Source organism: Solanum lycopersicum, chromosome 3 (assembly GCF_036512215.1).
Source record: "Solanum lycopersicum chromosome 3, SLM_r2.1".
In the NCBI taxonomy this organism is placed as follows: Eukaryota; Viridiplantae; Streptophyta; class Magnoliopsida; order Solanales; family Solanaceae; genus Solanum; species Solanum lycopersicum.
This window is the reverse complement of record NC_090802.1, coordinates 49,534,861-49,561,133: the sequence shown is the minus strand read 5'-3', so window position 1 is coordinate 49,561,133 and position 26,273 is coordinate 49,534,861. Positions and strand designations below refer to the sequence as shown.

The 26,273-nt window shown below is 36.5% G+C and overlaps 5 protein-coding genes and 1 long non-coding RNA gene across 8 annotated transcripts; 2 read left to right on the top strand and 4 right to left on the bottom strand.

Moving 5' to 3' along the window:
* Positions 1 to 2,196: 2,196 nt before the first annotated feature.
* On the top strand, positions 2,197 to 6,276 carry LOC101263797 (luminal-binding protein 5). Its single transcript, XM_004234937.5, has 8 exons — positions 2,197 to 2,479; positions 3,537 to 3,804; positions 3,884 to 4,098; positions 4,200 to 4,442; positions 4,532 to 5,011; positions 5,102 to 5,256; positions 5,354 to 5,436; positions 5,530 to 6,276. The coding sequence occupies exons 1-8, from the start codon at positions 2,422 to 2,424 to the stop codon at positions 6,032 to 6,034; spliced, it is 2,007 nt and encodes a 668-aa protein (XP_004234985.1). The 5' UTR covers positions 2,197 to 2,421; the 3' UTR covers positions 6,035 to 6,276.
* Positions 6,277 to 6,816: 540 nt separating this feature from the next.
* Positions 6,817 to 11,494, bottom strand: LOC101264105 (acyl-CoA-binding domain-containing protein 1). The gene is made up of 6 exons (XM_004234938.5): positions 10,752 to 11,494; positions 9,623 to 9,728; positions 9,371 to 9,480; positions 8,381 to 8,472; positions 7,940 to 8,037; positions 6,817 to 7,320 (listed from the first exon to the last, which is right to left on the bottom strand). The coding sequence occupies exons 1-6, from the start codon at positions 11,207 to 11,209 to the stop codon at positions 7,144 to 7,146; spliced, it is 1,041 nt and encodes a 346-aa protein (XP_004234986.1). The 5' UTR covers positions 11,210 to 11,494; the 3' UTR covers positions 6,817 to 7,143.
* Position 11,495: 1 nt separating this feature from the next.
* On the bottom strand, positions 11,496 to 13,776 carry LOC101253872 (glucan endo-1,3-beta-glucosidase). The gene is made up of 2 exons (XM_010319733.4): positions 13,109 to 13,776; positions 11,496 to 13,021 (listed from the first exon to the last, which is right to left on the bottom strand). The coding sequence occupies exons 1-2, from the start codon at positions 13,185 to 13,187 to the stop codon at positions 11,964 to 11,966; spliced, it is 1,137 nt and encodes a 378-aa protein (XP_010318035.1). The 5' UTR covers positions 13,188 to 13,776; the 3' UTR covers positions 11,496 to 11,963.
* A 237-nt stretch (positions 13,777 to 14,013) lies between these two features.
* On the bottom strand, positions 14,014 to 16,881 carry LOC101264410 (thylakoid lumenal 17.4 kDa protein, chloroplastic). Of its 2 annotated transcripts, none has more exons than XM_004234939.5 (4): positions 16,671 to 16,881; positions 16,433 to 16,557; positions 15,260 to 15,506; positions 14,014 to 14,447 (listed from the first exon to the last, which is right to left on the bottom strand). In XM_004234939.5, the coding sequence occupies exons 1-4, from the start codon at positions 16,774 to 16,776 to the stop codon at positions 14,224 to 14,226; spliced, it is 702 nt and encodes a 233-aa protein (XP_004234987.1). In that variant the 5' UTR covers positions 16,777 to 16,881; the 3' UTR covers positions 14,014 to 14,223. The 2 variants fall into 2 exon arrangements, with proteins under 2 accessions (XP_004234987.1, XP_025885704.1); XM_026029919.2 differs by having other exon boundaries at positions 16,433 to 16,594; positions 16,671 to 16,824.
* Positions 16,882 to 17,649: 768 nt separating this feature from the next.
* Positions 17,650 to 20,613, top strand: LOC101264902 (uncharacterized). Its single transcript, XR_002027343.3, has 2 exons — positions 17,650 to 18,110; positions 20,335 to 20,613. It is a non-coding gene; the product is annotated as an uncharacterized lncRNA (long non-coding RNA).
* Positions 20,614 to 20,892: 279 nt separating this feature from the next.
* On the bottom strand, positions 20,893 to 26,029 carry LOC101265109 (uncharacterized). 2 transcript variants are annotated; one of them, XM_010319736.4, is made up of 9 exons: positions 25,703 to 26,029; positions 23,910 to 25,187; positions 23,660 to 23,750; positions 23,399 to 23,556; positions 23,252 to 23,303; positions 22,713 to 22,792; positions 22,520 to 22,613; positions 21,702 to 22,244; positions 20,893 to 21,529 (listed from the first exon to the last, which is right to left on the bottom strand). In XM_010319736.4, the coding sequence occupies exons 2-8, from the start codon at positions 25,092 to 25,094 to the stop codon at positions 21,709 to 21,711; spliced, it is 2,196 nt and encodes a 731-aa protein (XP_010318038.2). In that variant the 5' UTR covers positions 25,095 to 25,187; positions 25,703 to 26,029; the 3' UTR covers positions 20,893 to 21,529; positions 21,702 to 21,708. The 2 variants fall into 2 exon arrangements, with proteins under 2 accessions (XP_010318038.2, XP_004234989.2); XM_004234941.5 differs by having other exon boundaries at positions 20,893 to 22,244.
* Positions 26,030 to 26,273: the final 244 nt, after the last annotated feature.

Sequence of the window (26,273 nt, the reverse complement as noted above, 5' to 3'; positions counted from 1 at the left end):
TGCATAGTTGAGTGACTTTTGAGTGAAAATTGAAAGTTGAGTGACTTTCTGAGAGAAGAGTGCATAGTTGAGTGACCATCTGAGGTATTAACTCCATTACTTTATAATTAGATTCCCTCTTAAGTTATGTTGGTATTAATTATGTAGGATTACAAAAATGTAACTAAACATGGTATATTAAATTGACTGTTCTACCTAAACAAAAATTTCTACCAAACATAGTATAATTTAATACATTGTTTTATACATGAATAAAATGTAAGTTATACCGTAACCAAACGGCCTTAATTGATTACAAGAATAAAGATTTATATGTTACACAAGTTACAAAGATAAAAATAGAATGATGGGTGAAATAAAGAGTTGGTGGTTAAGTTATTAACAACTAACGATCACTTTTCTTCCATAATTGATGAGAGTAAAAATGTACAAATATAATGTCAACCAGTAAACATAAAATGATACTCCCTCCATCCGTTTTTATTTGTCATGATTTCTATTTTTAGAGTCAAACTATAAAAATTTTGATTAATATTTTAAGATGTATTTTTCATCATATTAATATGCAAAAAATTATAATTTATAGTACTTTTCACGTAGTTTTAGAATATCTATTTTTTTTGTTTAAAATATCAAATTAGTGTGATTTAATTTAGCTTTGAAAATTAGTTAAATTGACTTTCGATAAACGCAACATAACAAACAATTCCGGACAGAAAAAATATCTCATGTATTTTACTAATATTGAATTATCACACTAATATAATTCACACAACTTTATTTTTATAGAGATAAGCCTCACTCTAATCGATCAAAAACTTAAGATAATGCATCAAACAACAAACAAATTATGGATCGATCACTTAGGCTTAGAGTTCAAATTTCTTTATGAACCTTCCTTTTCGATTATACGGACTCATGTATTTGCGATTCCTTAAAGTAGACTTCCATATAAAGATTCCTTAACAATTGTCAAAACAACTAAATAATTAGTATAATTTTGTGATAAAGTAATTAATTATTTTTTGCAAACTAAGTTTGTCACTAAAAAGTTTATATCATATCATAGAAAATAATAATATATACTAATTATTTTGAAATTCCAAATTCATCTATCGTGTTTAGTTATGCAAAGCATCAACACATTGCATAATACAAAGATCTACCACAACCAACAAAGAGCACAAGAATTCTACTTAGCGACACTTCATTTTATAAATTAAAGCCTAATGAGATTTGAACACATGAACTAGACAGCTTTTATGGAAACAAACGAGGCCTTAGACATCTTCAAGGGCATTTAAAAATTATTGGGCTATAATACCTTATTCTATTAAAATATATTCAAAATGTGTTATTTAATCACTTCGTATATTATTTTATTTATATACACAATATTATTTTTCGACGAATGATGTCTAATTAAACACCTGACTATAACATAGCTACGCCACTGACGTTAATAATAGAATTATTAAATACAACCATATGAACACATCTAGGATTCAAGATACCCATATGTATCATTGGACGCCACTAAAATAATTTTTGACTATGAAAATTAGAAGACAATTAAGTTAATCATAAAAACTAAATCTTAATATAATTGAGGAAAAAGATAATCAGAAGGAAATGTGATATAATAACACAAAAGGGAGACAAAAATATTATAGACTCACTCAAAACTTCAATATTATAAACATCGATCGTTCTCTTAATACATGAATATGTAAACAAAATTCTTGACAAATATCTTTGTTAAACTGTTTCTACAAATAATTTGTTCCCTACAAAAATATATAATTATAATTTTCAAATATCCCTTTTTTTAAATTTTACAATTTTTATGTTTGATTACAAGTTAAGAAACCATGCTAATAAGTTTTGTTCAATTATTATAAAGAAAAAGAGTGAAAAAGTATAAGTGAACGTTCTAGCAACCTCCTGAATACGTGGAAGTTCTTAGGTGTGAAGCGGTTCATAGTCTACTAAATACACCTCCTTTTATCACCATTCATCACCCATTGAATTAATGAATCCAACGGTTCATATCTATCCACCTACTAAAACAAAGCTGATTGGCTCCTACCATATCTTCCTCAATCCTGATTGGTCCACGTCACTAAACGTGACATGCACAAAACAATCAGCTCCGAATACGTGCAAAATGACGTGGCATAATTTCATTGGCTGTAGAATCGACTTGTCTTATATCTGATTGGTCCACGTCATCGTGAGTGACATTGTTCGTCAAAATTCAAAAAAGAAGACCGACCTTCTTTATATAACAGAGAAGGAGACTCGCAACTATATAAAGCAGCCGCAGGGCTTCATTTGTTGATCGGAAAATAGATAAACTACCTTTATCAGTCACCGGAGAAGAGAAACAAAGAAGAGATTGTTCGTTTGGATCTACGAGCTATGGCTACTGCGTTGACGAGACGCGCATCCTCGATCGTTTTCGCAATCGTCCTATTAGGTAAGCATTGGTATCCTTTATCTATAGCTGCTTCGTTTCTGTATATTGAGATTTGAGCTAGTTAAGTTTTTTCAACAGAATTTCTGTGTAGATTAGGAGAATTGAACCGAGTAAATGAACAATGACTAACTGTTAATTCGATGTGTATTACTTTTGATGTGTTAGTTGTAGTTAGTTGTGATATGGCTATGTATATGTTTTAGTATCAGATCTGCTGCTTTGTTTTTTCAATAGAGTTGCTGTGTATTATTATATGCATGTAATTTTTTTGAGAGATTATGCAATGAGGAGAAGTGAACAGAGAGATGTAACAAAGCAACAATGATTAACTGGAAGGTGTATGTGTATTACTTCTTGATGTGTTAGTTGTAGTTAGTTTTAATATGACTTTGTATGTGTATCAGTTCTCAGATCTGCTACTTAGTTTTTCAAAGGTATTGTTGTGTATTATTTGCATGTTTTGTTTTGAGAGATTATGCAATGAGTAGAATAGAATTGAATTGAACTCGATGTGTGTTAATTGTAGTTTGTTTTGTTATGAGTGTATAAGTTCTCAGATCTGCTACCAGTTGGGTTATTTTATTTGTATTTGTTTCGATAAAACCATTTAGATTTTCGGTTATTTTCTACTTTTGCGGCCATTATGATCGTTGACATAGTTGTTTTTGTTAAAACTGTTATTGTGTAGATACAAAGGGTAAGTTGAACAATGTTATTTGTACAAGTATTGTTCTTCTTTTGCTTCTCTTAATTAATGATGATAAATCTTCAACAAATACTTGAAATATTTATTCATCCTGAGTTCTCTAGCCAGCTACATTTTTGTGTAAACAAGTGCTTCAATACTAAATATCCGTAGAGAAAGAAAGAATAGATGATGGTAGCATCTGTGTTAAGAATAACATTTATTGAACTAGTTAAACAAGTAATAACTGTACATCCAAATTGCTCCCAACAATGTCTGGGAAGTTTTTTGATTTCTACAAATTCTTTTCCTTCCCCATGAAATCTTGTCACTTATACTTTGCACTAATTGGGTTGTTTGGTTTGTCAACAGGGAGCTTGTTTGCATTCTCTATAGCTAAAGAAGAAGCTACCAAGTTAGGAACTGTTATCGGTATAGATCTTGGAACAACTTATTCTTGTGTTGGAGTTTACAAGAATGGACATGTTGAGATCATAGCAAATGACCAAGGTAATCGTATCACCCCTTCATGGGTAGCCTTCACTGATGGTGAGAGACTGATCGGTGAAGCAGCTAAAAATCAAGCAGCTGTTAATCCAGAGAGGACCGTCTTTGACGTCAAAAGACTTATCGGGAGAAAGTAAGGCATTGTTCTTTATTTTGTAGTGTGAAAGTCTATTTGATATAATCATGATAATGACGGTTTATATCTGTGACAGGTTTGAAGACAAAGAAGTACAAAGGGACATGAAACTTGTTCCCTATAAGATTGTTAACAAGGATGGGAAACCTTATATCCAAGTTAAAATCAAAGATGGGGAGACCAAGGTCTTCAGTCCTGAGGAGATCAGTGCTATGATTCTGGTCAAGATGAAAGAAACAGCAGAAGCTTTCCTTGGAAAGACAATCAAGGATGCAGTTGTCACTGTTCCAGGTATCATCAAACATCCCCCGTTTCAGATAGATAATATCAGTTTCAAACTTTTGTGTCATACAATTGCTGAGCATATATGTTCATCTCTTTTGAAAATGCAGCATACTTCAATGATGCCCAGAGGCAGGCCACTAAGGATGCCGGTGTCATTGCTGGTTTGAACGTGGCAAGAATCATTAATGAACCAACTGCAGCTGCCATTGCCTATGGATTAGATAAGAAAGGTGGTGAAAAGAACATCCTTGTCTTTGACCTTGGTGGTGGTACATTTGATGTTAGTATCCTTACTATTGACAATGGTGTTTTTGAGGTTCTTGCCACAAATGGAGACACTCATCTAGGAGGTAATAATGAAGTTCAAAGTATTAAAATGAACTAGTAACTTTCATGTTACCATCAGTCTTGTTCACAAGTTGTTTGTTGTTTCTCACAGGAGAAGATTTTGACCAGAGGGTTATGGAGTATTTCATTAAATTGATAAAGAAGAAGCATGGTAAGGACATTAGCAAGGATAACAAGGCTTTGGGTAAGCTCAGGAGAGAAGCTGAGCGTGCCAAGAGAGCCCTGAGCAGTCAGCATCAAGTCAGGGTAGAGATCGAGTCTCTTTTTGATGGTGTGGATTTCTCTGAACCACTAACCCGGGCTCGTTTTGAGGAGCTGAACAATGATTTGTTCCGTAAGACGATGACTCCTGTGAAGAAGGCTATGGAGGATGCTGGTCTGGCAAAGAACCAGATTGACGAGATTGTCTTGGTTGGTGGAAGTACCAGGATTCCAAAGGTTCAACAGCTTTTGAAAGATTATTTTGATGGCAAGGAGCCTAGCAAAGGTGTCAACCCCGATGAAGCAGTTGCTTATGGTGCAGCTGTACAAGGAGGTATCTTGAGTGGAGAAGGAGGTGATGAAACCAAAGGTACTGCTTCTTCCATACTTATTTTAGTCCTTTGATATTGGAATTCTACAAGGCAAAACTAACTAAAATTTTCTTCTGAATTTTGACCAGATATTCTTCTCTTGGATGTTGCTCCACTGACTCTTGGTATTGAAACTGTTGGAGGAGTGATGACAAAGTTGATCCCAAGAAACACTGTCATTCCTACTAAGAAGTCTCAAGTCTTCACCACTTACCAGGACCAGCAGACAACCGTCACAATTTCGGTATGTACTCGACACGATTTTCCTAATATGCTGAATGTGTTGTGCAAAACTGAATGAGATTTTTATGGATCTTCTGACTTGAAATTCTCATCTCCAGGTCTTTGAAGGTGAACGCAGTATGGTAAAGGACTGTAGACTACTGGGGAAGTTTGATTTGACAGGAATACCTCCAGCACCAAGGTACTTATCCTCTACTAGTTTTGGTAGAGATAATTTCAGGAGCTGCATCTGCCTCTGCTTGACTAATAATTATTGTTTTTTTTCTTTCAACAGAGGAACACCTCAAATTGAAGTAACTTTTGAGGTTGATGCCAATGGTATCCTAAACGTGAAAGCTGAGGATAAAGCCTCTGGAAAGTCAGAAAAGATTACCATCACGAATGACAAGGGTCGTTTGAGTCAAGAAGAAATTGAACGTATGGTAAAGGAGGCTGAGGAGTTTGCCGAGGAGGACAAGAAGGTGAAAGAAAGAGTTGATGCCCGAAACAGCCTGGAGACGTACGTTTACAACATGAGGAACCAAATCAACGATAAGGACAAACTTGCAGACAAGTTAGAGTCTGATGAGAAGGAGAAGATTGAAACCGCCACAAAAGAAGCACTTGAATGGTTGGACGACAACCAGAGTGCTGAAAAGGAGGATTATGAAGAGAAGCTGAAAGAAGTTGAGGCAGTGTGCAACCCAGTTATCACGGCTGTGTATCAGAGGTCTGGTGGAGCACCAGGAGGTGCCAGTGAGGATTCCAGCGAGGATGATGATTCACATGATGAGCTGTAATTGAATTTGTAGGCTTAATAGTTTCTCTTGTTTCTCAAATAGATATAGATACTCTTTTTTCTTTTGTTATGATTTCATTTCTTATGTAATTTCACCGTACGAAGGGGTGGAACGTAGAACAAGTTGGGAAGAAATCGTGAGTGAAGGACGTAATGTTGTAGCTCTGGTTTCTTTCCTTTTGTTCATTTTTTTCGTACACCTGTATAGAGACGCGATCTTATTCAGAATTTATATTTCTTTTATCCATTGTGTCAAGTATTCACTTCTTCTGTAAAGTAATTTTTATGAATCCTAATTGCTTTTTAGTATATTAAAACGCTTCTCTCTATCTAAAATAAAATTAAATTTACCCCACAACTAAGGAGCTCCTGTGTCAAAAACTGTCCCTTGCCCGACATTGGTAACGGAATTCTAAAGGATTGAGAACCAGAGTTTCAAAAATGTTTACTATATACATGGATTAAACAAGAGTTGTATTTTCTACCCCTGGTACTTTTTTACCTAGTCACCATGTTGATATTAGAAAAAGTTACAACACTGTTGTATAATTTTTAAATATCTATTTCTCTTTATTCAAAAATATCAAATTAATATTAATATAAATACCTTCAGCAGCCAATGAATGCTTCAAGAATCAAGTAAGAACGAATTGACGGAAATGTAGACATTTTGAAGCAGTAATCATCTGCACATGATGAATAATGAATTGGCAGCGCGCTGGAGGTCGTCGTGATCATGAGATGTTTTACATGTAAACAAATATTTAAAACAGAAAAAGATAATAATGTAATTGATAATATATTTGAACTTCCAATTTTTAGAAACAATGTTACCCTGGCATTAAGAAGGGTAAGCAACCAATGTAGTAAAAACCTCAAAAGCAAAAACAATTGACCCATTGATTCCTTTCTTCAAGTGGCAATCTTATTGCTCCATGCTCTGTTTTTAAGTGACAGCACAGAAGCTACAAAAGATAGCATGCTTTACTAAAATCTAGAAGAGAAAATCCATTCCTCGAAAGATGATAAATAGGTGGCTACATAAGCATGTACAGCAGTAACATGATCGATCAGTAGAAAAGGAGGAAAAAAGACAAAATATGATGTACGTTAGTTGTGGACAGTGGCCTGCTGCAACCAAGGCCAGTGCAACTCACAGACATCACGAGGGCAGTCACCTTCATTATCCTTGATCTCTACGTCAGCACCATGCTTTACGAGAAACTCAGCAATATCTGCCCTTTCACAAACAGCAGCATAATGCAGTGCCGTTTGGCCTTCAAGGTCCTTCAATGATCAAAATAACAAGAATTTGTAATTCAGAGTATCACATAACCAGTAAACTAGAAGCACCCACAGACAGTGGAAACAACATTGAAGAATTAAGAGCTTCAATGCTTATAACTAAGTTCTACAAAAGCTAACCTTCAAAATTAAGAATTTTCAGACTCACAAAGCTCTAGTATAATATTTCCCAAGGTACAGAACCTTTGGGAAACAAACTTTGGAAGAAAACCACTTCGATTTAGCTCTCTATGATAGTTCCACTAGGCAAGAATTACATCATGTAAACCCATTTAAATTATCTTTCCTCTATCTCTGCAAATCTTGCATCTATGTTGCTCTTTGCCTCTCTTTAAATTCCAATATGATGACAAAATTCTCAAAAACACTACATTTAAGAGAGTTAGGGGAAGAAAGAAAAAGAGGAGAGGCTACAAGAAAATTACAGCTACATCAAGTAAGGATATGACTCTTAGGATTTCAAATGAAACAAGTCATGCAAAAAAATACAAGCCCCACAAAGCATATATATAACAAATCACAGAACTGAAACAAGATTAGGGGTTCGGCGTAATAAATGCAAAATTATATGCACCTTGGCTGTATTGAAAACTATATGTACCTTGGCATTTACATCTGCATTCCTGCTTAAAAGCAATTTAGTGATGTTGAGATGACCACGATCGACAGCCCAGTGTAAGGGGGCACGGCCCTCACTGTCTGGAATCATTTCAAGAAACAATTTTTAATCAGGAAGAACCTCAAACAAATGGAAAGACAAAAAAATCTGCAATACAAGTTCCTGGTAAACATCATTCAAACTCCAAGATTTTGAGTCACCTCACCCACCCTAAACATTCTCTCAGTTCTCCACACTACTAATTTTTTCTTCTTGGTATTAATGCAAGAGAATTATCTTGTTTCAAAGAAGACCCACCCATCCTCAGAATCGGTTATCAATTAAAAACCATAAGCAATGCACTTAATAGTGAATCAAAATTATCAACATTAAAGCAACATAAGTAGACTTCAAAAGAACTTATGTATCACATCGCGAACCAACCTTTCACATCCACAGGAACGCCACTCTCAATGCACTTAAGCAAGTTCTCGTCATCCCCTTCTCGTGCAAAGGCATGTATCTCATCCAATTTTCTGCAAAGAAAATAGTTAGCATGTGATTTATAAGATTTCTTCTTCCCTAAGTATTATAAATATTACTAAATACACACAATAGATAAAAGACAAACAAACAAGGAAGGTTTGCCTCGAAGTGCAGGAAAAAAAAAATTAAGATTGGAAGACAAATCAACTCTATAAACAAACAATAATATCAGAATGAAACTCCAAAGAATGTTTCTGCCTTTTGATGCCAAGAAAAACTAGTCATAGACTACATCACAGTTTGTTGCGAACATAGTCCTGGAATAGAAGAAAGGGTGACAACAAATAAAAGAACTACACCATACCCAGTAACCATTTTGACAGAAGGCCAAAAGAACGATGCCTTAGTTAAAGTTAAAACTGTCGAGCCAACTGGTGAAAGGTCTTCAGGGTTAGAACTCATAATGAAGTTCAACTGATTCAAGCGAAGCTGGAAATTTCCTTCGACAGTTGTAATTTTAGGTAGAAAATTCAACTATAACTGGAGAAGGTAGGACATAAAAAATAAACAAAACCATGACATACTAATATACAACCATTTAATTCTAATTTTGTTTTCTTCTCCTTTACTAGTTTGGCAGTACTCCATATGCTTACTAGAAGAAGATGAGTAGCTTAGTCTTTGTTAGGAGCAAATTTGAATCCAAGGTATCTAAATAGTAGTAAAATTGGGTCCTACAGAAGTTGAGTTATATAAAACGTATTAAATCCATCACTTAAAGAAAGTGCAACACTTATTTGAAATAGAAAATAAGGATATTTTTCTGGACAGAGGGAGTGCATGCTTTCCCCCCCCCGAAAGGAACATGTTTAAATTTGTTATACAAGCCACACTTTAAAACAAAATCAAACTGCAAAGTTTAAGTTCAAACAAATTAAAGAACCTTACAACTCATTTTCGGAATCCTCCTCACTAATGAAGGTACTGAAAACTGGTCCCATCGGCCGCCCTCTAGTATCTGCATTATGTGCACCACTACTTTCTTCACCCTTCTTTTTCTATTTGAGCATGTCAAGGAGGCCAAACAGAAATAAGAAGACATCAGGCAGAAGAAAAAGAAGTAGAATATTTTTTTAGAAAATAGAACAGGAAAACAAAGACATGAATGCTTGCTATTAATAACAAAGATGCATGTCTTACATTTGCAGACCCATCAAGCCAGGAAGGAAATAACTCGGTCACGATATCAAGATACTTCTCCATGGCTTCTTCAGGAGGCATGGCACCCAATTTCTGCCATGCTTGCCTAATACATGATGAAAGCAAATCTTAGAACCAGTCAGTTAGAGAGACCAACCAAATATACTACTGATAGCATAGAAAACATTTGATCTATAAAAAAAACATGGAAAACAGGTTGAGAGGATTTTGCTTCTATGACCTTACTCTTTTCACCATTAAAGGATTTGAGAAAAGCTACCAGCCTAGTATATGTTATATTTCAAACAGGATTACAAGTGAAGGGGAGATCCACACATCCAAAAAGGTTAAGAGGATATTAAATACTCATTTGAAGTGATGAGCTATATGAAAAGTTACCACCAGTATGTTTTAGAAAAAAAACTCTTTCTCATGCCAGATCGCGTCATTGAGATCTGAGAAAATGCCGTTCTCAAGCCTTAGAGGATTTCCTTTTCTAGAAGATAACTACAGCGGAATCATGCCACGAAGATGCCACTAGCAACTTTATGATAACAACTTGTTTCTCCAAGCAAGGTTACAGAGAAGTCTTTTTGGGAACTTCCACTTACCTCATCCCTTACATCCTATTATTTAACATAACTAGCACTAAACTTTTGTAAATAAATTTCATAAGCATCGCTATTGTTCCACCTTCCACTAAGGAAACAATAGCCTTTAGTTGCTTATCCTAATAAGTCTTAGCACAATATGATTCACTATAGGTCAAAGTTACTTAAGGCCACTGCAAAGTGTATCCTCTTGCACCCGTAATTAAGCATCAGCATCTAGTCTTAGTACTCCTATCAATGTATAATTCTGTTTAACAAAAAACTCAAAACTACTTAATTCACTAATTACATGTATCATAAAAGTTCACCATTTGAGATACTTTTCCTTCCTTATGCTGCTAACAAGGACATGTAACATGATATCTTATACAGATCCAATAGTGCTTGCTCTCTGTTTCTAAAGCAGAGTATCAGATTCACCAACAAAATATGTCAAACTATCTAGTCATAAAGCAAGCAAATGAAAATCTAAACTGAGACAACAAAAACAATAATAGGAGGATTGTGGAGAGCATTACCATTTGGCACGAGCAGTCATTTTGAGAGCCGATGGCTGTGGAGCAGTGCAAGGTCCCTCAGTCGCAATCTTATAAAGCCCATAGAGCTGCAGTTGCACCTCATTTGATACCTTATGCGACCGATCAGCTGCCGTAGCAACCACAAACGCTGTCGCAGCACTAAACGCCTCATCCAACTCAGTACTTTCTACACCTTCCCAATCATCATCGCTATCTTCACCACCACTCACGGAACTCCCTTTCAAACCGCCGTCGTTCCTCTGAATCAACGGCTCAGTATCTTCTGAAACCCCTGCTTCCTCCGGTGATGTTTTCTCTTCAGCCTCGGAAGAATCCGCGCGCGTAATCCGGAGATTTTCATCACGGAAAGCGAAGATAATAGAGAAAAGCTTGGCGAGAAGGAAAGAGAAAATGAGACCGAAGATTATCGACTGTAGATACTGCTGCCAATCGGCCATGATTATTGAAGTAGAAACCCTAGATCGTCGGAAAATATATACGAGCAAAAACTGAAAGAAGAAAAAGGACGGCAGGGATAGTTGAGCTTGACAGTAGCGAAAAAGAGAAAATGAAATTGTTGGCAGTTGTTATCGGGATCGTTATATTATAAGTACACTACGTATTTATTATACGTACTGAAATGCGATACACTTTGTTTTTCGACTTCATATTAAATTGCGATACACGTAAATTTGATTTATCAATTAAAATTTGTGTATTGTAACAAATGTTTGTGGTCACATGAGAGAAGAATATTCAAATATATATATATATATATATAAAAGATTAGTAATTAGGTTAATTTTAATTTTACAAGTATATAATGATGTGTTGGTGTATGTACTGTTGGTCATTTCAATTGCTCTGTTGCAACAGTTTTGGGCGTGCTGTTGTTGAGTCCGCCATGGACTTTTTCGCCCACGATCCATTTCTTTAAGGCTTCGAGCTAGCTTGATAGTAAACATTCATAGGCATACATGGTATGAGCTCGAACAGTGTTGGAAAGAAAGCACGGACTTTCATATTGGATTTGTCTGCGTTGAAACTAATTCCATTTGAAGAGCCCATCAACACAGATAGAAACGCAATCCACATTACATATTTGATGTTCCTGCTTCCTTACTTGTCTCTGATTTCGAAAGACGCAATGTCTTCCCCATTGGGTGCCGGCATGACGGAAAATTTGCTTCAGCCTGCAAGCCGAAGTCAATTTCAAAAACACATCAAGCACACCAGCAGAAGCAGTAACAAATTGGTTCTGCTATGATCAGTATTGGCAGCAGCATTAGCAACCCTTGGATGTAAGATTCCTATGTCATAGACTGGCGTCATATCAGGTTTGAAAAGCCCAAAATTTCTTTCACATGTTGGCCCTGGCTTTAAGTCCTCGTTGAAGAGCGCAAAAATGTAGGTTTCAAATGTCCTGTTGGGCATTAGAGGTGTCCCAATTCCAGACATCACGTGTTGTATGAGCTTTCTGTTGTATTCCGCTGCAATTCCAGTGTCTACTCCTGCTTGCCCTGGATCTCCTCTTGATGGCCATCCAGTTTCAGCTATGACAATCTCAATGTCTTCGAAATCCAGGAGCTTCAGGGCTGAAAAAACTGCATCTAATTGTGCATCCAACATGTTTGTGTACGTGAGTTGTGTGGTCTCGTCGAAGACCCCTGAATTAGGCCTAAAGAGTGCATAATCAAGTGTGTTATCAGAAGAATCAAAAAATGGATATGGGTTTACCATGAATGGTGAATTAGTAGCTCTAAGGAAATCAAGCAATGGCTTGAGCACATGGATGTCATATCCTGGTCTAAATTTCCCAGTAGAAGGCGGGCTTGAATTTGAGAGTATACCTAGGAAATGTGGAGTAGAAATTTGGATGTGACGATCCAAAGACTTTTCAACAAGGACAGCATGGAGGGTTTCCATAGCAGGGACTAGGCTCACAATAAGTAACTTGTTGGCAGTTGAAATTACTTCGTTGCCAACAAGTATTCTCACTATGTTGGTGGCAGGGACGTAAGGCAGGACGTTAATTTCCACCCATTGCTGGGCAAAACTCAACATGGTAAGCTGCGGAATTAGATCATTGGGGACATTAACAGTCACTGAAATGCCAGTGTTAGCAAATGCTTTCAAGATTTCTGGGTTGGCGTCAAAGAGCCTCACACGGCGGATAAAGGTGGATTCACGGAGGAAGCTAGCAACTTGGACTGGGGGAGGGAGGTTGTCAGCAACTGTACCATAATTGACACCAATTGTTCCTTCAACTCCTATTACCAAAAAGGAAGTTCCAATTATATCCAACTGACAGGGTATATAAAACACGCGCTGTGAATATAAAGCAATCACTTGCTTACCTTGAAGGAAAATTGGTGCAAGAAGAACAAGCAATGCACCGAGCAGATGAGCCAGGGGTGTGTTGAAAACCTTATCCATTGCTCGGCTTGGTCGTCACAGGTTGCTGCAACTTTTTTTTATGTCTGCATGTCAGCAGCTTGGGTGAAGAAAGGCACCTGTTTGGGATGCTTTCCTTCAAAAATGGGCGTTCCAGCTGAAGTTCTGGAGTGTCAAATTAGGCAAGGAATATTCATATGGGCCACCTTCTATTGGATGAGAATCTTTTCTTTTTATGCTTTCGTCAATGTGGGATTGAGATATACCTATTGCTAAACAGTAAGGAATATACTTTTGAAGTTGCAAAAAGGGCTTTATTTATATACTATTGAAGTTTGGATTAACTTTCCCTAAAGAAATAAGAGAGAATTTTGAGAAAAAGAAATGCTCCAACTGGGTAACTTTAGGCACTTCACCATCGACAAGAAGTTCCTCGGAGGTAAGCCCCCCTCACTTCCAACCTGAAGGTTGTGAGGTCGAGTCACCAAGGGAGCAAAAAGGTGGGAGCTCCTGGGGAACGGGTAAAAAAACAAAAACAAAAACAAACAAACAAAAGTACTTCACCATCTCCCTCAACTGCGTAACTTTTAAGTACTTCACCATCTCAATTGTTAAGAGTTCCAATTTAGGAGGGGTAACAGTTTCTAACAGAGAACAACAATACTCATATACACTACCAATTCGCTTAAAATATCCTGTCAGTAACTTCCAAAGTATAGCTTGGCCTTTTGCCGTTAGACAGATCTCCCATAATATCCCACTGTTCAAGTCCCCAATTGCCTGATGCATATTTCTTGTCCACGATAACAAATCATAAATGGAGCAAATTACAGAATGATTTGTTTCTAGAAAACCAAACATAAGTTCATCAGTTGAAAATTGATGCTTAATTAGACTATCAGGTATAAACAATGTAAGTTACAAGAAGAGTTGAATCTTAGTTGACATTACCAGGATAACTCACTCGCTCACTTTGCTATACCAAAATGACAAATATACAAGTAGTAGCTTACATTCAAGTATTCCACGGAGCATGGAAGATGAATCAAGTCCGAAAAAACTGGACAATAGCATAAGGTTATCGACAACCCAAGTTAACTCTTCCTTCTTCGTCAATAGTTTTATTCGTGCATATCTTCTGTAGATCAATGTAGCCAATGATTGTGTCCTCAAAATCTGCACCATCAAGTTGTGCATTATTGAAGGTAGATCCAGATAGTACAGTGTTCTTAAATGAAGCTCCCTGGAGGTTGGCTTTCTCAAAGTTCACCCGATCGAGAACAGCATTCGAAAAGTCTGTCCCTGTATGTACTGAAGAGTCAGATTTCCAACTTTGAAAAAGAAGAAAGTATTCAAAACAACACATACACACATAGAAAGCTTAAGTCATTCTTTAGCCCTTCCCAGCGAGACATTATAGTGGTTGTTGTCAAATTTACCCATGGCTACTGGCGAAAATCAGAGAAAGCCTCGTGGGGCAATACTACCATGATTTTCTAGAACATGTATACTCCAAATATAAACACTTCAGATTCAATTGGTTTTGTTTCAATGAAGAGAAGAACAAGAAAGCTAGAAAAAAAAGAGCAGTACCTAATCTACCAAAACATGCACTCTCCTATAAAGATGCTTCAGCTTAACTTAAATTCAGACACACAACATCCATCCGATACGCAAGTAGTTTTGATGAGAAAAGAGTCATTAGTATTAGTCAGTTGGCGAGGCAATAAAGATCACAGGTGCTTAATCTCAATTTCTATTTCATCTTTCTCAAAAAACTGAGTAGTTGAAAAGTACTCTATCAATGTGCAAATTTCTACACAATTCCTACTGTTTCAACCGGCCTTGACATTAGAGGCAAATTACAAATTAAAGTACAACGTATCTGTTATTTAATCAGGTTAAGGACCTCATTATAAATATCATGAAATACTAATTTACCAGTACCATGGACATGAATGTTTGGATATATATGTCTTATAATAATTCAATCAGCTGCACTCAATATTTCCCTTATTTCTTGCATTTCTTTTTAGTTTTAGCCTTTTGCTTCTTCAGTTGCCTTAAAAACACAGGGACGGAATATCTTCTGCAAAAGTGTAAAGTGAACTTACCCTTAAAACTAGCACCAACAGCATAAGCCTTAGACATGATCACTTCAGTCATGTCTGCACCATCAAATTTTGCATCAGACATGAGTGCTGCTGCAAGTGACTTCCCCTTAAGATTAGTTTTCTCATTTGTGTAATCACAAAAGCGCAGATCAAGTGGCTTATCGTAAACACCATTGGCTTGACCTATTGTGTTGCCAACAAAGGCCCGTTCACACCTATCTGGATCTGTTGATAATGGAGGTAATCTCTGCAAAATCAACCCAAAATGTAAAAAAAAACGGTAATCTTGCATACATGTATGGACCTATGAAGCTATGACAAGTCCTGATATATTAATTCTGAGTCAAAATGCACGTAGGCTTATTTCCTGTTTCGAGAACATGAGCTGTAAAATGTTTTCTCCCATTTTATGAGGAGAAATAGCTCAACATTGCCATTGTAGTATCAAAGTTGCTCAATGTTGCATTAGGCTTTTAGTCCATTTATTCCTTGCAGTCACTAAATTGTCATTTTTATACCCTTCAATTTTCGACAATGCTTTCAATTTGGAGCTCCATTAGGGGTCAAGGATACAAAATAATTTTCACATTGGCAGTTAACATTAGATCAAAAAGTCTAATGGATGGCAAAGTTGCTCGATTTGAAACAAAAAAGAGGCAAATTTGACCCTTTTCCCTTTTATAAGACACACTTCCGTAAAACACCAAATATCTCGAATCCCATGTAGCTCAAACCTAGATTTCCATGTTTTCACATAAACAATATAGTTAATTAAAGTCTTAGATACTTAAACGTACATATCAGGAGTTAATCATCACGTGGATCGAAAAACTATACAACTCACTTTGAATTTCTTAATGCCAACTGGATTTAGGCTCTACTTATTTGCCAAACTAAAAACATAAATGGCAATAACCTTTTGGGTAAATTGGCTCACACAATTTAGCTTTGGCATAATCTAAGGCCCATCAAAATATCTATACGTACTTAGCTAAGAAAAGAACCGTCCACACATTTTAAAACAAAAAAAATTATACAGATTTTAGACCAAGTTTTAGATGAGATGCAATTAACAACACAATTCAATACCGTAACAACACAAAAGGTCAGCCCTATTCACTGCTCAACCTATATGTAAACAAGAACACATTGAAGAAAGGCATTTGGCCCAACCTGACCAGCAGCAATAACGGGAGAAACAGAAGAAAGTGCCCAAACAGCAAGGAATCCACAAGCAACATTCCTAAGTTGCTTAAACTGAGTTGAACTTTCCTCACTGTTGGAACAATCCTTGGAAGCTGCCTCCAGGTGCATCAATCAAACATAGATCATAAACTAAATTCAGATGCGATTTCAGCTTGAACATTTATGAAAATTTTTGAGTATGATAAAAAAAAATCGAGAATCGTACCTGAACATTTGATTTGGATGGGTGAGTGAAGTTGCAAAGGGCGATAAACTGGGGAACGAAGGAGATAATGAGATTTATACGCTAAAGGAATAGATATTGACGCCATTTTTATTTTATTTTTGTGAGTATTATTGGCAGCACCTCCGTTGTTCTCATATCATACATGGACTTATCCATTCATAACCCCAGAACTGTAGATACATCTCTATCCTACGTGGCATCTAGACTCTACTCTTTTTTTATTTTATTTTTCCCTGATGGTCTAATTACCTAGTTAATAAAAAAGTTAATTTTAGCTGAATTAAATATCATATTAAAAAGGACAACTTTCACATATAGCAAATAAAAAATTCATATTTGTATGATATAAAAAAGTTTGCATAATTGCGCTCCATAACAAACATAGAAACAATATAATTCGCTATACATATACAGTCGAAGCAAATTGTATAAAACAAGAAAGAGAAAGACAATTGGTCAGAGAACTATATAAAAACGAATTGTATTATTATAAGTGTATAAGACGAAAATATATGTACTTGCATGTATATATACAATTTTCTCACGCTTTACACAAACAGAAATGCAATTTATACATTTCGCTTCTATTTGTATAAGTGAGAAAGACGAGGGTGGCGAGCGAGATTTGGAAGAGTGGCTGAGCGAGATCTAGAAGAAGGGAGAGAAGGGAACAAAAATATATGTATTTGAACAAGTTTCTCTGTTTTATACAATTAGAAACAATTTTTATACATTTGTGTTTATATAAAAAGTGAGAAAGCGAGTAAGAGATTGAAGGAGAGTGGCGAGCGAGATATTTAGAAAAGAGACGCCTGACAATTTTTTACAAACTTTTGCTAGGAAACACAATTAAATTAAATCTTAACTACTCTATTTATATTAGATTATTAGTTTGTTATTATATATAATTTTTCAAATCAAATAAAAACTTATATGTTACACACGACTCTTTAATTATGACTAAATAGCGGGGGAAGTTTGAAAAGGTATTTTCTTAAAAGTAATTGGTAAGACTAAGCTGGGTGTATATATATATATATGAGGAGAAGCCACCAGCTGTCCTCATTGACCATTTTCGCCTTGTTCCATCTCTATCTTTTCGCCCAACTGTTCAGTTGATTAGGGTTTTTCTCTTTTGATCCATCAAATCTTTTGGCGAACAGTTCAGAATCCTACCGATCATGTCCTACGAGAAGCTCGACGGTTTGGCGAGGTGGTTTGGTACTAGTGTTGCATCGGCGTTTTTCGCATCCTTGGAACGATGCTCGTGTGTGAATCTCAACACTTCCGAATCAGACGATGAGGAAGAGGAAGAAGCTAAAGAGCGCCCTCTCATGATCTCCGCCCTCTCTTCTCACCTCGATTCCTGCGCTGCCACCACTAATCCTACCTCCGCTGATAACCTCCCCGTTTGATTAGGTAATTTTTTTTAAAAAAAAATTGCCTGTTTCTGTTGTGAATTTTGAGTTTTCGTTTGCTAGTGTCGTAATTTTGTTGAGAGGATAGCACGGAAGCAACGTAGTGATTGTTTTGAGCTGATTTGCGCTCACGATGTAATGTATTTTACTTGAATTAGCTTGAACTACTAGAAAAGAGTAAGCTGTCAATTTTGTAAGCATTGTTGTATTTTGGTATTGAGAATCATTCTCTGGACTTTATGGTCCTGAAACAACATAGCATGTTTGTGTATTATGTGTGTCAATACATGAGTATGTATATGCAATGCTACTAACTTGTATTTAACACTATTGAATTAAGGTTTCGTTATCCTTTTTTCCAGTTTATGTTAGTTTAGGTAAGTTAACTTGTTCTAATGGTTGTTTATTGCATGTTTGTGTCATAAAATTCTGCTGTAGGAATATATAGAAAGTAAAGAGGGACAGCCATGACAAGAAGAATGTGCACATATAGAAGCATATTTAATGCTTTAACAGCTAGCTCCTAAGTTTCTTGGACTAATCACTATGTGTCGACATGACATGGGTGTGGGTGGGGTGTGGGAACCCGTACTTGGTCTATCAAGTTTGGTTACTTTGACCAAAAACAATGGAAAATTTTGGGACATATATACAATGATTTCTGTTGGATACTAAAATCAATGGAGAAATTTGGAAATATACAATGGAGGAAAGGACATATACAGGGAGCTAGCCTAAGTTGCATCAGACTCGGATGCATCAGCAACGACCAAGCAGCATCCTATCTTTCTTAACACTTTGTAGCTTGTACCCTTGAATGATTAGTTTTTTTTACTGTAAGTGTTGTTGGAACAACCAGTGCTAGTTTCTTGACTGTTTGAGGAGAAATCACGGTTAGAAGTAGAAGCTCCTCTTTCATATGCAGGTTTAGGCTAAGAACAGTTCTATGTTTGCAGTGCAAGTTTGTCTGCCAAATGGATGATATTTTGGTTTATGGAGCGTCGGAGACTGAAGTTAATTGAAGTACTGATCAAGTTGAGCAACTCTTCAGGAATGATAGGTCCTCTTGTGTCAGAAGGAAAAGTTGGAAGTGGGAAAAAAGAAGATTAAAGGAGGTGTATTTGATGGTTTATCCTCTTAAATTGTAACTACATGGATGAAAGTGAACTTAATAGCCGCTATACCTAAACTTTAGCAATGTATTGATATTGTTTGATCAATGTTGTGTTACTCTTTATTGCTCTTTAGTTAGATGCCAGAGTTGTTAAATGAAATGAGGACCTCTTTGGGCACTACAGCAACTTCCATATTTTGTTTTAAGAGCTACTTCTTTAACATTGTCAGATAGGATTATGACATTGTGGAGTGTGCAGTTCGTTAAGTGGATCATAAATGTTATTACTACACATGGTTCGTAGTAATATATATAATTCCTATAGTTTAGATATGAGATGATTTGTGAATCTATTTTAGGTGTAGAACATCTTTGTTACTTCACTCACCACAAAAATTGTGCTGCTGCATGGCCTCAACTTGTCTTGATTAGAATGATTACAGTTGCCTTTGTGTTGACCTGGGGAGAAACTATGGTTAACTGTAATTGTATTTACTCTAACAAGAATACTCTCGAGTGGATCTGCCTCGACTCTGTTGTACTTGGTTAGATTATGCCTGTTCTGTAATGGGATTGGTCAATTATAAAGTAGAGAGAACGCTTCCTGTTGGAATATCTAAAGAGTAAAGGTCATATACTGAAATGAGGATTGTGTAGTGTTGCTCAGATAAAAGACTTTCGAGCCCTCTGTATATCCCAAACCAATGTCATCTTGCCAATCACAATTCTATTGATGAACTGTCGACTGTTTGCTTAGACTAATGGAAGAGGTCACTAGTGTTTTGGTTCTAGAAGAGCTTACCTGAACAAAAGGCTTGGTTGATATGAGTCGAAGACTTGGAACATTCTTGATGCCAAATTTTTGTGCTGTTTCAGACTTACATCTTTCGCAATGAAATACATAATAATGTATAGTTGATAATTTCTTTAGATAGTGATACCTACTTCAGCGATGCTTTTACCTTTTTCTTTTGATAATTTGTGTTGCTGCTTGAACAAAAGTTTGGTTGGGATCCATGATTTGCTTCTTTTCTCATGTCCACCATACTTTTGCAGCTTTATCTCTCACCTAGACAACTTACAATGCTGCTTTATCTTTGTTTTTTCTCAGAACTGGGATCATGCTGCAAATTTGCTGAAGTGGTCCTTTGGCTCCATCAGCATGGGTTTCATTCTTCTTCTCCATCAACAGAGTGGATTCACTCTGGTATAAGTTGTAACGTTTTAGTAGACTTGTGATAGGATTGTATAAAAGTGTGTTGTCTGTTAAAAGTGTCTTTGTAGTACATTAAATGCACTGGTATGCATTTTCCTTCTCCTTCACCTCATCATATCGGAAGTTACGGTGACAGAAATGCTATTTATATTTCAAAATATCTACAGATTATAACTCGTGTTTATGCATTTATCTATACATATCACACCTCCTTGGTGCCAGACTTGTGTTTGCTAATATTGAAAGAAAAAAGTAGCGGGCCTGTGGGGCTACTTTATGAACAAAATTCCAGTTAAGAATTTTTCAGCCACCAAAGAGTACGGTTGTTAGTCAATTAGTGCTTTAGGAATTAATTCATGGACCAAATCCTTCCAAACAATAAACTGTCTCTGGAATATGCACTACCTTGAATGACTGTTTAATCTCAACTATTAGTTCCATGATACAGTCAAGTTGATAAGAATCTCAATTAACAACACTCTTGAGCCAGATCCATATTCATGAAAATACTATTACAAATTTAAATTTCATGAACATCAAGCGACAAGATTGGATACAAAAATTGATGAACCTCAACATCAGGTTCAATTGGGTGTAATTTTTTACTTTGTAGGAGAGTCCTTATAAACTCAATGCATATACACTAACGACAACTACTACTGTACACAACTAACAATTGACGTGATGAGTCAACATTCATCATCAACACCGTGACACTACTAAATCTGACCTTTCTTTTTTCCTTTTTCAAAGATTGAAAGTACTAAATCTATCTTTTAAAGCTATAAAATGGAAATGACATCTGTGTTAGTGTAATACCCGAGTCACAACGGCATACCCCTCTTAACTCCCACTTCTTTTATCAGACAGAGAAAGCACTTGCTAGAGAGAGCACTTGCCTGGAAGTATTATCACATCTGCAGTGAACTCAGATTCATGTACAATTTCGCAGCTAAAAAACCAGTGCACCAAGAGCTGCCCACCTAGCCTTCTCACTAGTGTCATGTCGTCAATCCCCGTCTTCGTTGAACCAAATGGCAGATAAAATAATAGTTCAATCATTCTGATGAGAGCCGACAACCAGCATGAACTGTGCAAGTATAAACCAGAGGATATGTATCAATTAGTGGCAAGGGCATGGCGCACACACACACACACTGTTGTATCCTTCCATTGAAACCCGGATGAAAAGGAGTGTTTTAAGCAGGGCGGCCCACAACATAAATTATCCCACAGGAGGCTCCGAAAGAGGAGATAAGTACCTACTACTCAAAGTGGCAAAGGCAACCCATAATTATGAAATGATCTTATTCGCCCGTCGTAGCCAGCAGTAACAATAACTAAACCCCAGGCATGAGAATTGGATGAGCTCTGGCAAGAACTCCTCAGAAGGTTGTATTCAGATTTACACATCCCAGAAGACGTTGACCGAGGACTTGACACGGGAAGCTTCTCTTCAGGCCAGGTTGCTGATCCTTTTGGAATTGCCTCAAGGAATAACTCACGGCCCAAAGAAAGATAAGGAGAGGAAATGAAGGGTAATACGTTGTTTGAAGTTTGACTTAGTCCTCCTCCACAATGCCGTCCATTATCTGGATTTACAATTTTCAAGCCGGACCAGGGTATTGCAATGGTGGAATCACTGGAGAAGAACTCAGATGACCTCACCACTTTAGGTTGAGATTCATAATCTTTGGGAACGTCGCAATTCCATACATAGACATTAGAATCTTCAGACGCTGAGACAATATGCTTCCCATCCGAGGTGAAAGAGGCAGAGAGATGGTTTCCTGCAGTTCGCGGACCTATAGAACAGAGTAGAAGTAAATTAAAATCAGTAGAGGATAAGAAGCTGCAAGAAGTTAAGCCTAAAAACAACAATGGAGTCACAAGTCGCAACCAGTACTGAAATGAAAAAAGAAATGTGTCTACTATACATCCCACTGTCACAAAAAATCACACATCACTTTTGCAGCTATTCAAATTGCCTTTATTCATCAAAGCAAGCATAAGGCACTCAAAAGACAGAGCAAACAGACATCAAATAGAATATTATCTGAAATAGGAGAAGGGAACAAACCTTTGTACTTGCCGATCACATTGACACCATCTAGGATTCTGACGTGAGAGTCAGCACAAGTAACCATAACTTTTGATGGGTCTTGTGGAAAAAACTGCATTCAGAAAGCAATGTATACACATCTCATCATAAGGTACATCAGAAAATAAATCTGACCAGAACCACAAATTGTAGTTTGGTGATGTAATATTACCTGAAAGCCAGTAATCCTTTTGCAAATCGACTTCTTTTTATTGGCCAAGCACATCTGCTCCTCTAATTGTATCTCATGACCTGTCACAATACAGCTTTGTCTCAACTCCAACTAAATAACATGTTGTAAATTTTCGCTAAAAAAGCATGGACTGGAATACTGAGTCAAAATATTCCCAAATGTTCCTTGTAATCTTGCAAACAAATTTGACACTCCAGAAATAACACATCACTAAGTTATACATGATAGCTACAAATAGCAGTAACATCAGGTAATTTGTGTTCTCCTGAATAAGTGCTTCTTTAACTTCTATTAAGACTAATAAAAGAGGCCAAGAAGTGCAGACGACCACTAGAAAAAATGTCATCATTTTCGAAAATCAAATCTTTTTTTGAAAGAACAGCCACATTCCATTTAAATACGAGTAACAATTTGACATTTAGTGTTGCAATACCATAAATTTTTTTTAAAAAAAACTGACTCTGGGAGATACTAATGACGGCAAATAACAATACCACAAACCAAAGAGTGAATGTTACCTTCCAAACTGAAAAAACGACAACTGCCTGCCATTGAGCCAATAATCCCACCCTATATGAAGCAGATTATTTGTTTCAATAATTTGCTCAATTTTCTGAGTCTGTACTACAGGGATACCAAGATTAAAAAGATGAAAATTAGCATACCTTTCCATCAGGTTGATAGGAAACAGCAGTCACTATGTCTCTGATGTCAGTCCAATCCAATACTTGACAGCTATTAATGGCCCAAATTCGAACTTTCCCATCTATTGATCCACTGATGAAGTATTCATCGTTCACTGGGTTAAACTGTATGCAAGTCACTGCAAAACCAAAGTGAGTAATGCAGCATGAAACTCAATCACTACAAACATGTTTAATCACAAAATAATTCTAGAGTGGAGTTTAATGAAGGCATGTACATACCATAATTACTATGTGGAAAAACTCTGAGGCACAGATCATTTCCAACTTGCCACAAACGAACAGTTTTGTCAGTTGATGATGAGAGCAAACACTGCAGAAACAATACATAACAAGAAAGACGGTTACTTTCAGAATTTTTCAGAGGTTGATGATGAGAGCAAACACTGCAGAAACAATACATAACAAGAAAGACAGTTACTTTCAAAATTTTTCAGAGAACTGTTGATCAAAGACAATTTTATAAACTTACATTATTTTTTGACCACGAGAGATCCAATACCTCCCCAGTATGCCCTTGGAACACATGCAGTGGTTTTTCCAGAATTCGAAAGACCTTTGGAGGGAAAACGACACAAGCAGAGTCTCTTGTTTTCTTAAGGCCCTTCAACTTACTACTACTTTTCTCTTTATCTGTCACCAGAGGAGCCAATTGAGAAAGATGATTCACCGTGAAATACATACACGAAGGATCCAACTCTGGGATATCAAATTCATTGGATCTCTCATCTTCAACCACTTGCCACACCCGCACAATCTTATCTTCACCAGCACTAGCTAGGTACTGTCCATCAAAACTGAATTTTATAGTTAAAATTGAACCCTCGTGCGCCTGGATATCCTGCCCCGTGAAAAGAGCAGAGAGTTCCTTCAACCGTTTCTTACAATGGTGAACTTTAACCCTCTGAACTCTAGACCTCTGAACAGGGTTGGAATTGTTATCCTTCAATTCAAGACATCTCCCTTCGGCATTTGCTATGCACGTAAATGACCGTAGCCTGCTTAATAACCGACTCTTAACTCCATTTAGTTTCTTCGGTATGTCTCCATTTTTATCCAGTTCTCCCTGTCCAAGCTCCCCAATAACAGGGGACGTACATGGAGAGTTCTCGAGCTCACGAGACATTAGCAGTCGTTCCAATCTGACAGGCCTGTTATTGCCGTGCTGGCCATTCTCTGCCTGAACATGTACATTGCACCCAATTCCACTATCAACGTTACCACTTCTAAATGAGAAATCCCGATTTGAACCCAACTGTTTAGGTGAATCCAAACCTTCGCCCCCACACAAACCAGGCCTAGAAGCCCGGTAAGAAGAAAACTCGTCCTTGTGAATTGAGGTTCGTAATACAGCTCCACTACTTTCCATAATTCTTTCAATTTCCCCAGTAGATAAATTGGAGCTTCCACCTATATCTACTGGATCTTCTCCAGACATTCCATCTAAACTCAAACCCATCCAACAACGGAATTGCTTACGTCGCTCAACAACACTTCTGGGGGTTTTAATCCACTCATCATAGCTAACCCCATTGACAAACCCCGAGCCAGAATCAGGAATTGGGATAAAGTTAGAACCCAAATCAGAGCCCTGAGAAATACTCTGCGGGGCATCGAAAAATCGACATTCCCCTTCGTCATCACTGAAGCTACCCATGATACCTTGAGTTCACCCCATGAAACCCCACATCAAGAAATCATCTTTTTAAGCCCTAGGAAATGTGTTAAATAATCCATCCTTCATATAAACCTAAATAAACAAATGAAAGGAAATTGCATTTAGTAAACAAACACCAAAACACGACTACCAAGATGACTAAAACTGATTAAAAAATTCAAAAAACTCCATTATTATAGTAACAAGAAAAACAATTATACTATCCCCTCTTAACCATTACAACAACAACAAAAAAAAAACAATAGATCCAGCATGGATCCCAATCCACTCACATTGAACCTGGTCTCCCCCACATAACATACTTCAATTTCAATAAAGGGTACTACCCCCCACCCCCTCCCCTTCCCCTCTTTATCCATCTACATAGAAATATGAACCCTAACTTTCAAACCCAAATAAATAACCAATTTCAAACCCAACAACAATTTCGACTCTTTATATCATTTAAAGGATTATCCAAAACACCCATCAACAAGAATAAGAAAAAAGATCAAATTTTTACAATGATTAACATGAAAAATTTACTGATTCGCATAGGAAAATATCAAGAAAATATGAAAAATGAAGGGCCAAGAAGATTTTCTCACATGGGTCCGGCTTGTTTCAATGAAATTGTATGGATGGGAAAAAAGAAAAATGTATCAGAGAAAGACAACACAACACAATACACTCTTCTTTCTCCTCCTCCTCCTCCTCCTCTCTCTTCCCTCTCTGAACAAAGAAGAAACAAAGGACTGACCATTAAAATAAAAATAAAATTAAAGAAAAAAACAGAGAATAGAAGGGTGTAATTAATGGAAGAAGAAGAAAGATCTAAAATTAGGAAATATTTTTTGGCCAAAAAGAAAAAGAATAATTTTTGGGTAAAAAAGAAAAAAAAAGGAAAAAAAAAATTCTTGATATTCGTGATTACCGATGGCCCGAGAAACGAGATTTGTAGAGTAGTTATACTACTATCACCGTTTTATTTTACTTGATTCTTATATTAATAAAACTAAATTACATTTTCAAAAGAACGTTAATAATATCATAAGTTTAATAAAATATATTATTTTTAAATAATTAATTTATGATAATAATATGAATCAAATAATATAAAATAACTACGAAATTATTAGGGTCTAGTCTTATTCCTATGTGGTCTTTTTGGTACTTTTT